The following is a 12,253-nucleotide window of genomic DNA, read 5'->3' as shown; positions in this document are numbered from 1 at the left end:
AAGTTGCCCATCCCTGTGTACTCTGTGTGTGGAGGGGGGGTGGGAATGATTCTTGCTGTAAGGATTTGTTCCCTCTTTTGAGCTACTGCTTCCATAGGTGTAGGTCAAGTTCATCAAATTTTGTATTGAGATTACTTTTTTTTTTCCCTCTTCTTTTACACATTCTGTTTTGTGATACTGGTTGTAATCCCCACATTGTGATAGCGCTCTTCACACTTTCTCCCTGTGTTTACTGTTTCCTTTGTCTCTTCTTTGCTGTCTTCTCCTGTCTTCTGAGCTTTATCTCTGGGTGAATGTTAGTTAACTCTCTTGTGTTGAGTCTTTCTAAGGAGTGTGTACCTCCCTGGTGTTATTGTGCATTTTATGGGCCTGTCTATTGTTTGACTGCAACTTGAACCACTAGGGTGTGTTCTGTTCCAGTACTGAAGGGGGTGTCTAAGGGCCATAGCCCCAGGGGTTCCACCAGTCTCTTATCAATCCACTGTCTGGTCTTTTTTATGATTTGACATTTTGTTCCACATTTTTGTCCTACTCTATCCAGGACTCTCCTTGGCAAGTTCTCTCTGGTCACAAGTGATAGCCTGACACCATCAAGCTCTTCTGGTCGCAGGGTTGCTGTAGAGGCTTAGCTTCACTTGGTCCCTTAGTTCTGTGAACTAAAGGTTTCCTTTCTTCACTTTTCTTTGCTCTGGAGGGGGCGGAGAGACCAATAGTTGTACTTCAGATGACCGTTTACATGTTTTTAAGACTCCAGTCACTTCTTGCCAAAGTAGGATGCAGAACGTTGTCTTTGTGGACATTGATAACCTCACCCCACCCCTGTCATCCTGAATCCCCAGGACCAGTGATTCATTTCCTCAAGTTGTTTGGCTAAGAGTTTTTCATAACTTTGCCCCTTGTGTGCTTTACTATATTCTTGGATGTATTGGCAGCAAATACAAAGGTATATGTAGAAATAAAAACATGAGTTTAGTCTGGTTAGCCTTCCCACACCTGTTCAGTTTATGTGTGTCTATGCATTTCCTTACAGAAGATTTTTAGTAATGTTATTGCAGCATGTATATTTCTTTAATGGTGCTTACCTTTCTTATTGCTAACTCTTGTGCTCCTCCCAGTATTTTCCTTTGCCTTAATCATTTTGTGTTGAGCTCTCCTATATTGTATAGTGTCTTTCCCTTCACCCCATTTAATGCGTGTCTCCCTGTGGTACTGTAGGATAAGCACTGAACTCCAGGGTTGGGTGTTTGAACCCACCAGCTGCTCCTTGGAAACCCTAAACAGGCTTGCTATGAATTGGAATAGACTTTGATGGCCCTTAAGTACAACAACCCTCTAATTAGCAATTTACTGTCCCTTCCCCCTCGGCTTCTTGGAGCCTCAAAGAATGTTTCTTTTCACATGTAAATGATCCTGGTGATCTCAAAGAATGTTTCTTTTCACAAGTAAATGCTTACAAAACTTTTTACAGTAGTTGTTGCTGTTAGTGCCACTGAGTCGAGTTTGTCTCATAAGGAACCCTGTATAGGGTTTCCGAGACTTTAAATCTTCTCTGAAGCAGAAAGCCTCATCTTTCTCCCGAGGACTTTGTGGTTCTCAGTACATTGCTTATGGAGTGAAGCTAATCCCACTCTCTTAAAGTGGTAGTTTCATACAATATTTATCCTTTTGCAATTGACTTATTTCACTCAGCATAATATCCTCTAGGTTCATCCATGTCAGTCAGGAGATGTTTTGCAGAATCAGTTTTCTTTAACTGTATATAGTATTCCTTTGTGTCCCATAATTTGTACCATTCATCTGTTGGTGGGCACTTAGGCTGATTACATCTTTTGTTATTGTAAATAGTGATGCATTTAACATGGATGTGTTAATTTATTCACTTGTGTGATGACTAAAGGAAACAATTGTTTTAGTACATTTTATTTTTATTCGACAGTCGTTTGTTTTGGTATGTTTCAGAGTAAATGTATTCTAAAATAGGATTTTTGTTAACATACAGCTATCAAAACTCTTAATACTTATATATCTTTACCTGGACATATTTATAAATATGGTTTTAAACAGTGTTCTGAAGTAGAATCTTTTTTATGAGAAAACCTGAATTATCTGAGATGTAATGAGATCTTAAGGTCGAACATAATTTTAAAATTATTCCCAATAAGCGATGTCTCCCCCCATGTATGTCATGACTAACATGTGATTCTTTGTTTCAACACATTAGGAATTAATTGATGATTTCATCTTTCCTGCATCCAACGTTTACCTGCAGTATATGAGAAATGGAGAACTGCCAGCTGAGCAGGCGATTCCAGTCTGTAGTTCACCAGCTACCATTAATGCTGGTTTTGAGTTACTGGTAGCATTAGCTGTTGGCTGTGTGAGAAATCTCAAACAGATAGTAGACTCTTTAACTGAAATGTATTATATTGGCACAGCTATAACTAGTAAGTATTTCAAATTATAAACTTGGTTTTGATAATTAGAAATAATTTTCATGTTCTGAATTCTCTTTTCCTTTTAGTAAACATCTTCAACTCATGTTTTTATTTCTTTTATCGACTGGTTTAATATTTTTAGCAAATGAAAGTAAATTGAAACCATTATAAGCATTTCTAACAATAATTATGGTTAATGTTATTTTATTATTAATATAATAAATTTAAAGCATTATGAGAGACTTAATATAGAATATTTCCAAATGTTTGTTAGATGCTTTCCTGTAAGTGCTGTAAATACTCTGAAATCAATCCCAAATCTCCAGAGTAAGAAGTAGCTAAAATAAATACCACACAGTTCAAACTTAAAATTCAAATTGTATGTGCTGCAAAACTTTTCAGGCCCTCACTTAGAAGATCTTTTTAAGAGAAATCTGGCTCTGTAGGTTAGATAAGGTAACATAGTGGTTACGAATCAGGCTGCTAACTTCAGGGTCAGCTGTTCCGAGGCAGAAATATGAGTCTTTCTGCTCCCTTAAAGATTTACAGCCTTGGAAACCCTGTACAGGGTCGCTATGAGTCAGAACCGACTCCATGGCACATAACCACCGCCACCAGGTTAGATATGAGAAGATAAGATTGTGTTGTTGTTAGCGTGCTGTTAATTGAGTCATTCTGGCTGATGAGTTTGAACCATCAATCTTAAGATTCAAACTGACATTGTGATCCAGTGCTTACCCTACAGCAGCACGCCAGGACTCAAAGGTGTTGTCACTGTTCTCAGGTGATAATGCATATCAAGCCCATGAAGTTTTTATATGTTTTATTAGAATACAGGAATCCTGGGGGTGGCGCTGTAGGATACGCAGTGGACTGCTAACCACAAAGTTGGTTGCTGATTGGAAACCCTGTGTAGGGTCACTGAGTTGGAACCGGCTAGTTGGCACTTAAGAACAACAACATCAAAATGCAAAGAAAGTTTTGATGCTTTAAAAACATTTTAGGTGTTTTCAATTAAGTTGACAATTGATTAAAGGGTTAGGTCTTTGGTTATTTATAAGAAGGCCTGGTGTGGCTGTGGGTTAGGTCTTGGGTTGCTAACTGCAAGTTGAGTAGTTCAAACCTTCCAGCCACTCCATGGGAGAAAGATGAGACTATCTGCTCCTGTGAAAATTGAGCCTTGGAAACTTCAGAGAGCAGTTCTACTCTGTTGCTAAGAATTGCAATCAACTGGATTATAGTGGGTTTGGTTTGGGGGTTAATTTATCCTATTAAGTGTACATATAATTAACTTAGTGGGATTTTTGTTTTGTTTTGTTTTTTGCTTAGGGTTTTTCTTTTAAGTAGTGTATTTGTATAGTAAAACTTTTCAGGTGTTGAAGAAAATCTGTACTTAAAAAGTAGGTGCCTTGCTCATTCTAGATTCCTTAGGCCCCTTTAATTGCAACAGCCCCCCCCCTTTTTAATTAATTTTTTCCCTTAAATGCTTTATTGTGAATTATGTGATAGTTTACATGAGAGAACATTAGTTTTACATTCATTCTATCATATATCTCATTGCCATGGTTACAGTCCCCTCCATGCAATCCTTCCCTAATACCCCCCAGTTACCCCTCTCTGGATCTGAAGTCTCCAGCTGCTCCATCGCTCCAAGTCATCATCTCTGGCTCCATTTCAGGCATCACTGCTTCTCTGGGTAGGGTCCCGCTCTCTGCTCTTCTCCCTTGAATGGTCCTAGGGACCTCTGCTCCTAGACTGAAAAGTTAATCACTCCCCTCCTTGCTATAAAACATCTACCTTTTCATTTCCAACCCTCACAGTCAGTCCGGATAACAATTATTCACTATTGTATCACAAGAGACCCATCTGTATTTCATTGCATCAGCCCCACCTAGTCAGATTGAATACTACTCACTGGAGATTCTACCTTCCTCCAGGCCCTCTGGATCTAGGTTCCCTCTTAAAAACTTGTAAGCCAGTCACTTCTTGCCTTTGTAGCCCCCTACCCCCCATTTGGGCAGCCAATGTCCAAGTTGCCCATCCCTGTGTACTCTGTGTGTGGAGGGGGTGGGAATGATTCTTGCTGTAAGGACTTGTTCCCTCTTTTGAGCTACTGCTTCCATAGGTGTAGGTCAAGTTCATCAAAGCAACAGCCATTTTTATCAGTTCATATTTATCCGCGCTTGGAAAACACTATTCATGGTTGCTATGAGTCGCAACCTGCTTGAAGGTACACGACAACAAAAAATGGTCATATAGTCCCCAACTTAACAACCCATTCCAGTTAAAACAAATTGCACTTCCAACTGTTTTTGTTTTTACGTCTTTAGTAATGTGTACTACTAAAAACCTTTAAATTGAGTCCTGGTGTAGCATGTAGGATAAGCACTGGACTGCTAACTGGAAAGGTCAGTGGTTTAATCTCACCAGCTACTCCTTAGAAACGTTGTAAAGTGTTTAATGGAAACTTTTCTAAATGAGGTATTTAACTTGAAACAGACTTAAGACAGTCAGTCATCAGAACTGAATCTTAGTCATAACTTGGGGACTACCTAGACATTGATTCTTAAATTAGATTATTTCCAGTTTTATGTTAGGTTGAAGAAGATGTAATTTGCAATTGTCACAGAACTTTCTAATGTTTTTATCTCATTTGCTCTTGCGAAACAACACTGGATATAAGCAAAACAAATGTTACTTGTATTGTTGAATTTACTAGGAAGGAAACATTGAAGTGTCAGAACTATGACATGAACCCATATGGTGTAATGATGATCTAAAAGTGAGCCAAGTGGACTCTTAATGTGTTGATGTGACATTTCAAGCCACAGTGAATTTGAAGACACTGAAAAGGAGCTCTGGTAGTGTAGTGGTTACGAATCGGGCTGCGAACCTTAAGGTCAGCAGTTCGAAACTACCAGCCGCCTCACGGGGAGAAAGATGAGGCTTTCTACTCCTGTCAAGATTTACAGCCTTGGAAACCCTGTACAGGATTGCTATGGGTCGGAATTGACTCGATGGCACTTAACAACAACAACAAAAATATAAGTATCCAGAAGTAAAAAGAACTCAAGTTAGTAATGACTAAATAATAAAGCTAAAATTGTTAAGTGTTGCTGAGTCTGTTCCTACTCATAGCGTCTTTGTATAGGCTACCAAGGATCGGCTTGGTGGGTTCGAATTGCATTATGATGTCTTTTATGACTACCAAGTAAAACCAACATCGGAAAAAACCTGGGTTCATGGATGATAGAATAAGAATCTTCTCAGCGTTGCTGTATAAGAGTTGTTAAAGGTGAAATGAAAACTACTTCAAGGTGGCTGTAGTGGTGGTGGAATTGTTGGCTAATGTTATTTTATCAGCTTATTGGACCTGCATGTGCATTGTGTTCATGCTACAAGAATTTTTGATCTTTTCAGCTTGTGAAGCACTTACTGAATGGGAATATCTGCCACCTGTTGGACCTCGCCCACCGAAAGGATTTGTGGGACTGAAAAATGCTGGTGCTACTTGTTACATGAATTCTGTGATTCAGCAACTGTACATGATTCCTTCAATCAGAAATGGTATTCTTGCAATTGAAGGCACAGGTAGTGATGTAGATGATGACATGTCTGGGGATGAGAAGCAGGACAATGAGGTAAATTTCTGTAATTTCTCTTTTCTGTGTTTGAAGATTCTGATACCAAATATTATTCTGACTTAGAATACTAACTATACTTGTATCAAACCTATTTATGTGTATTTGACAGATAGGCCCAGAATCTCTTAGTGTGGGCTGATATTTCTTGATATATCAGACTTTAAACTGCAGTTAATTTTTATAACAATTTATATGTCTTTTATATGTGATAATTGTTTGGCTTTGTTTTTAATAGCTTTGTACTTTTTTATTTCATATTTGAATTATATATCTTCATTGATTTACACCAAGTTGTATATTTTCTATTTCATTATCTGTGCTTTTAGGTTACTAAAGTAGCTCATACCATAGCTATTCTTGCTTAAGAAGCAAACTTTCTACTTTAAACGATATTAATTGATTTTGTGGCAAAATTTTACATGGCCCTCAGATTATCCAGTGTTCAATAAAGCTATGGAAAAGTTCAATATTAGTGGCAGATCAAAGTCAACATAAGTGTGACATGACTTTTTATAGAAGTGGATATTTTGAACCATTTGGGTTGTGGTCATGTTTATACCACCCTGTACTTCTCTTGAATTTTTAACCTTTCCTACTTGTAATATTGAACCGACTCGACGGCACTTAACAACAACAACTTGTAATATTTGTGGGAACTGAAGAGAAAAACGACAAATTTTTATTCTAATTGTAGTAAATGTCTTGAATAGTTTACTCAATTCCTTGCCTTCAGTCACTAAAACTCATTTTGCTCTTAAGAAATAGTTCATTATTTGGAGCATCTGAAACATATGTTTGAATCAACTTTTTTTCCCCAGGTCTACTAGACCATCAGCAATTGGGGAGTTTTTAGCATTTTCACATTTTATTTTTCCTCTTTAAACTAGATGCTTATACCCATGCCTACATAAGAGCCACTGTTTTCTATGAAGGGAACTTTCTATCACATTGTTGGGATGTTGAGTTAAGCATAAATAGAGATTGCCAATTATACCAATAAGAAATAAATGAGCAGAAAAAAATAAATATCTGTTCTTAGCTGCCATGTGATTATGTCCTTCAGAGATCTATACCCATGCCTACATAAGAGCCACTGTTTTCTATGAAGGGAACTTTCTATCACGTTGTTGGGATGTTGAGTTAAGCATAAATAGAGATTGCCAATTATACCAATAAGAAATAAATGAGCAGAAAAAAATAAATATCTGTTCTTAGCTGCCATGTGATTATGTCCTTCAGAGATCCTGTCTTTAGGTTGTATCTTTTATCAGCTGTTTATAATTCTGAGTACTTTATATATATTGTCTAATCATCATAAAGCTACATGTGGAAATTACAGCATAATAGTGTTTGTAACTTAGGTAGTCAAGTTTATTTTACAAGCGACAAGTGCCTGCATTTGTGTCTAATTCAGTCTTATTTAACCACTACACTTAGGAGCTCTGGTAGCATAGTGGTTACAAGTGGGGCTGCTAACCTCAGGGTCTTCAGTTCGAAACTATCTGCTGTTCTGTGGGAGAAAGATGAGGCTTTCTGCTCTGATAAAGATACACAGCCTCGGAAACCCTGTACAGGGTTGTGAGTCAGAACTGACTACACAGCACACCACCACCACCCCTAAGAGAACGCATGTGAATTGGTAGGGATAAGAATTAATATTATGAATTGAAATTTATAAATTTAAAGTCAAATGCTTTGGAATTAAAGGAACCTAATAGAAATTAAAATCATTTGGTTTGGTCAGTGCTTGGTATTTGTTGCAACAACTGTTTTAGCTCATTACTGATAGTTATGGATTTTTTGTATGTTTGTTTCTAGAGCAATGTTGATCCCAGAGATGATGTATTTGGATATCCTCAACAGTTTGAAGACAAACCAGCATTAAGTAAAACAGAAGATAGAAAAGAGTATAATATTGGTGTCCTTAGACACCTTCAGGTCATCTTTGGTCATTTAGCTGCTTCTCGACTACAATACTATGTGCCCAGAGGATTTTGGAAACAGTTCAGGTAAATAATTGCTTGGTGTTTTTTGGGTGAACTTTTCAATGTACTATCATTAAACTTCTAAAGTATGTTGGGAGATATTTTTATAATTAATATTTAAATAATAGTATTATTCAACTTTTCTTAGCATTTTTTCTTTGTCATGCCCATGGTCACAGTAAGGAAAAGCAGCATTATGTCGTAATTTGTGTTAACTTTCTGTTATGGAAAATTTCTAATGCTGATATATACAAAAGTAAAGTGCACTTATCACCCAACTTTAACAGTTGTCAACTTCTGGTCAATCTTGTTTAATCTATTTTCCCACCAATTTCTTTCCAGATTGTTTTGGAGCAAATCTTAGGTATAATTTCATCCATAAATATTTCAGTATGTATCTCTCGTATTTTGTAACCTGATACTGTTTATCATGTCTTAAAAAAAATTCAATATCCAGTATCCCTGTTAGTGTCCAGTTTTACCCAGTTTTCTCATTTGTTTTTTAGTCTTACATTTTTTTAAAATCAGGATACAAATGGCTGATATCACTCTTGAGTAGCTCTTCATCTTTTCTAATCTTGCAATTAATTATTTGTTGAAACCTTACCCTGGTGGTGCCTTGGTTAAAGAGCTCAATTGCATAAATGAACAGCTTAAACCCATCTGCCACTCTGCAGGAAAAAGATGTGGCCGTCTCTTTCTATAAAGATTTTCAACTTTGGAAACCCTATGGGGCAGTTCTTCATCTGTTTTACAGGGTCACTGAGCTGGAATCAAGAACATGCCTATCATCGGGATGTGGTTTTTGGGGTGTTTATTTGTGCCTTACTGTATAAATTTCCACACAATCCTCACTTTGGTGGTTGCATCACTGTGTAACATTGTAGTATTTTCTTCTTTCTTCAGTCCCCCTGTAGTTCTGTAGGTTTAATTAGATTTGGTTTTTATTATTCACTTTTTGATAAGGTTAATCAAGATTACTTCATAGGTCGTAATGTTTACCTCTGTGAGTAGAGGTTCATGATGTCTTTTTACCTCCTGGTGTGGGCACTGTAGGATCAGCACTGGACTGTGGTGCAAAGTCAGCTGCTGCTCAGAAACCCTAAATAGGGTCGCTATATGTCAGAACTGACTTGATGGCACTTCACAGCAACAACAACTTAAGATATTAACAGCCATTAATCATTATTGCTTAAATCCATCGGGGTTACATAATGGCCAATATTCTAATTTTATCATTCTTGGACTTATTAGCTAAAATAAGTCTATATATAAAGGAAAACTTTCCCTCACCAACAATTTGGCCACCTTATTGTACAATTTTGAGAAAAGGAAGTATAAATGCTATTTTCCTTTATCAGTTTATTTTCCTTTATCAGCTATTTTCCTTTATCAATTATTTCATAATTGGTTTCCTGAAAGTGACTTGTGAACCTTGATCTTGTTTATTGGATTTCTTTTATTCTGCTAATTTTGAAAATAAAATCAATGCCGATTTTGTGTTGTGCACTGTGCTAAAATGCCACAGTAGAATTGGATGAAAAGGATTGTAATTCTTGAAAACAGGTGGGCATTTAATGATATTCTTTCAACAAGGTATTTGTTAGCTGAGAGAAGGGGGAAGCAAAGGTTTACCTGACACTCAGGTCCATCATCCCTGCTTTGATCAGAGCAGCTCCATTTTCATCTCTATAGAGTCTACTTAGATTTCTTTTTGAAGCCACTGCTTTCTATAATATAATGACCTCCCTTATGACTCGCCATTCCCTTAACTTACTGTTAGTGCTATCAAGTTGGTTCCAATTCATAGTGACCCTATATAAGGTTTCTAAAGAGTAGCTGCTGGTGCATTTGAACTGCTGCTGACAATTTGAGCTTTTATCTTAAAGTTTTTAACTCAACTGTATATTATATACTCTAACTAGGCCTCTGGAGTCCTGGTGTGTTTAACCCTGGAGTGCAAAGTCAGTTTGAACCACAAGGTCAGTGGTTCAAACTCACCAGCTGCTCCTTGGGAACCCTATACAGGTTTGCTATGGGTTGGAACTGACTCGACAGAACTTAACAACAACTGGACTCTTATTTAATTCATACTGTGGTGCATGGATGCCATTGAGTCATTCCTGACTTACAGCAACCTTGTAGGGTTTTCAAGTGCGGCAGGTACTTTTGAGCCGTCAACTTTGCAGTTAGAGTCTAGTGCTTATCCTACTGTGCCATGAAGTGCCAAGGAGTTGGTTCCAACTGAGTAGCAACTCTGTATAAGATTTCTAAAGAGAGACTGGCTGTTAAGTTTTATATTATCTATTGTATTTTTGGCCTCATGGGTGTGGCACGCTGTAGGATAATAAGCACGACTGTGAACCACAGTATGGCAGTTCAAACCCACCAGCTGCTCCTGGGAAAACCTATACAGTGTCGCTATGAGTTGGAAACCAACTTGATAGAACTAAGCAACAACAAATTATATACTCTTTGCCCAGATTTATCTGTTGTTAATACTTTGTTTTAAAGATTTAACGATAAAACCAATTTAAAAGATAAAATTTGTTTTACCTTCTCATCTATATACTTGATTTTTGGTGTGTGTGTGTTTTATTTCTTTTCCTAAACCAATTGATGGTAAGCTGCAAAGTATCACGATACTTAAATATATATCTTACAACAATAAACACATTATCTTACTTTAGTAATATAACCCAAGAAGTGTATTGTTTTAATAATCTCTAATATTCAGCGCGGTATATATCTCCCCAAAATGTTCTGTGTCACTTTATTAAGTTCTCGTCTATTATTAGTTAAGGAATCACAGGCATTTTTTGTTGTTTCTTTAGTCTCATTTAAGCTAAAATAATTTCTTTATCTTGTCATGACTTTTATGGCACGAAAATTTCTTTTAAGAATTTTGGCCAGTTGTTTTGTAGAATGTCTGACTTTCTGAGTTTGTGCAATTGTTTTCTCATAAGTAGGTTCAGGTTAAACATTCTTTAGCAAGAAAAGCAATATTATTGTTAAGTGCTGTGGAGTTGGTTCCACCTTTGCAACCCTGTGTCAGATACCCAAGGTTTGAAATGCCATCCTTGTGTTGAGCAGTCCAGTGCTTATCCTAGAGTGCCACACAGGCACTACAGAAAAACTGTGTAGATGATGTGTTACATGTTTCTCATTGCATCACGTTAGGAGTTGGCCTGATTAATTGTTGACAGTAATTTTTATCCATTGGTTTCTAACAGATCTTTGCATTGTGTATGAAAATTATGTTTTTGATACTTTTCCAGCAGCTCTGGGATTTCATCAGCATTTGTTCATATTTTGTTGTACACACAATTGATCGTTTGTTTTCTCAGGATTAGTTTGCCTAGTATAAATCCTCATTACTCAAAAGAGCTTAACTCTAAAACAAGTCAACCCTTTCTTCTTTTCACTTGGATAAATAAGTAAACAGAACCTTTGTCATGTACCCCCAAATTTAAGCAAAAAAATTTAAAAAAAGGAACAAAAGAGAGTAAGAGTGGAATTCCTCTCTCATCCAGTGATAATAGCATCTTCAGTTAAATTTGAAATGCATGACTATATCACATATACCATAGGTAGTCACTCTTTGTATCCATACTGTTCATCAACCACACCAGGTCATTTCATAGGAATTCTTTGCCGCCAGAATACTGAAGCTAATGACGCTCATTCTATTACTTAATGCAGTTGAGAAATAAAATTTCAGATTTATATTAATGTCATTTGTGGTTGTATCACCCCCCTACTCCTACCCCTGAAAACTGTTTGTTCTTCTGGGAAATGTCACACGTTCCATGTTTGTCATTCTATTCCTTGTTTCAGGCTTTGGGGTGAGCCTGTTAATCTACGTGAACAACATGATGCTTTAGAATTTTTTAATTCTTTGGTGGATAGTTTAGATGAAGCTTTAAAAGCCTTAGGACATCCAGCTATGCTAAGTAAAGTCTTAGGAGGTTCCTTTGCTGATCAGAAGATTTGCCAAGGCTGCCCACATAGGTAAGTGTTCATTACATATTTAAAGGTTTGTTGTTGTTTTTTTTTGTTTTTAAATAACAAGAAATGGTCACTAGTACTTAATGCACAGAATTAAAATTATGCCACTGATTGCTAAACACCTGAGACTGAATGAATTATATACTGTGCCTACCCTAGTATTTTGGCTGGGGGAACAGGA

At 36.9% G+C, this 12,253-nt stretch overlaps 1 protein-coding gene across 2 annotated transcripts in view; it reads left to right on the top strand.

Annotated features, from left to right (window-relative positions):
* The window catches only part of USP9X (ubiquitin specific peptidase 9, X-linked), a 94,335-nt gene that overhangs the window by 69,572 nt on the left and 12,510 nt on the right, over positions 1-12,253 (top strand). For both annotated transcript variants that reach the window (XM_006864266.1, XM_006864267.1), the window contains exons 29-32: positions 2,222-2,444; positions 5,856-6,076; positions 7,898-8,088; positions 11,902-12,075. In XM_006864266.1, coding sequence (XP_006864328.1) covers positions 2,222-2,444; positions 5,856-6,076; positions 7,898-8,088; positions 11,902-12,075 — 809 coding nt within the window. The remainder of the gene's footprint in view (positions 1-2,221; positions 2,445-5,855; positions 6,077-7,897; positions 8,089-11,901; positions 12,076-12,253) is intronic.

This window comes from Chrysochloris asiatica, unplaced genomic scaffold, assembly GCF_000296735.1.
Source record: "Chrysochloris asiatica unplaced genomic scaffold, ChrAsi1.0 scaffold00062, whole genome shotgun sequence".
NCBI classification, from domain to species: Eukaryota; Metazoa; Chordata; class Mammalia; order Afrosoricida; family Chrysochloridae; genus Chrysochloris; species Chrysochloris asiatica.
The sequence above is the reverse complement of the archived record's forward strand: the minus strand, read 5'-3'. Positions and strand labels throughout refer to the sequence as shown.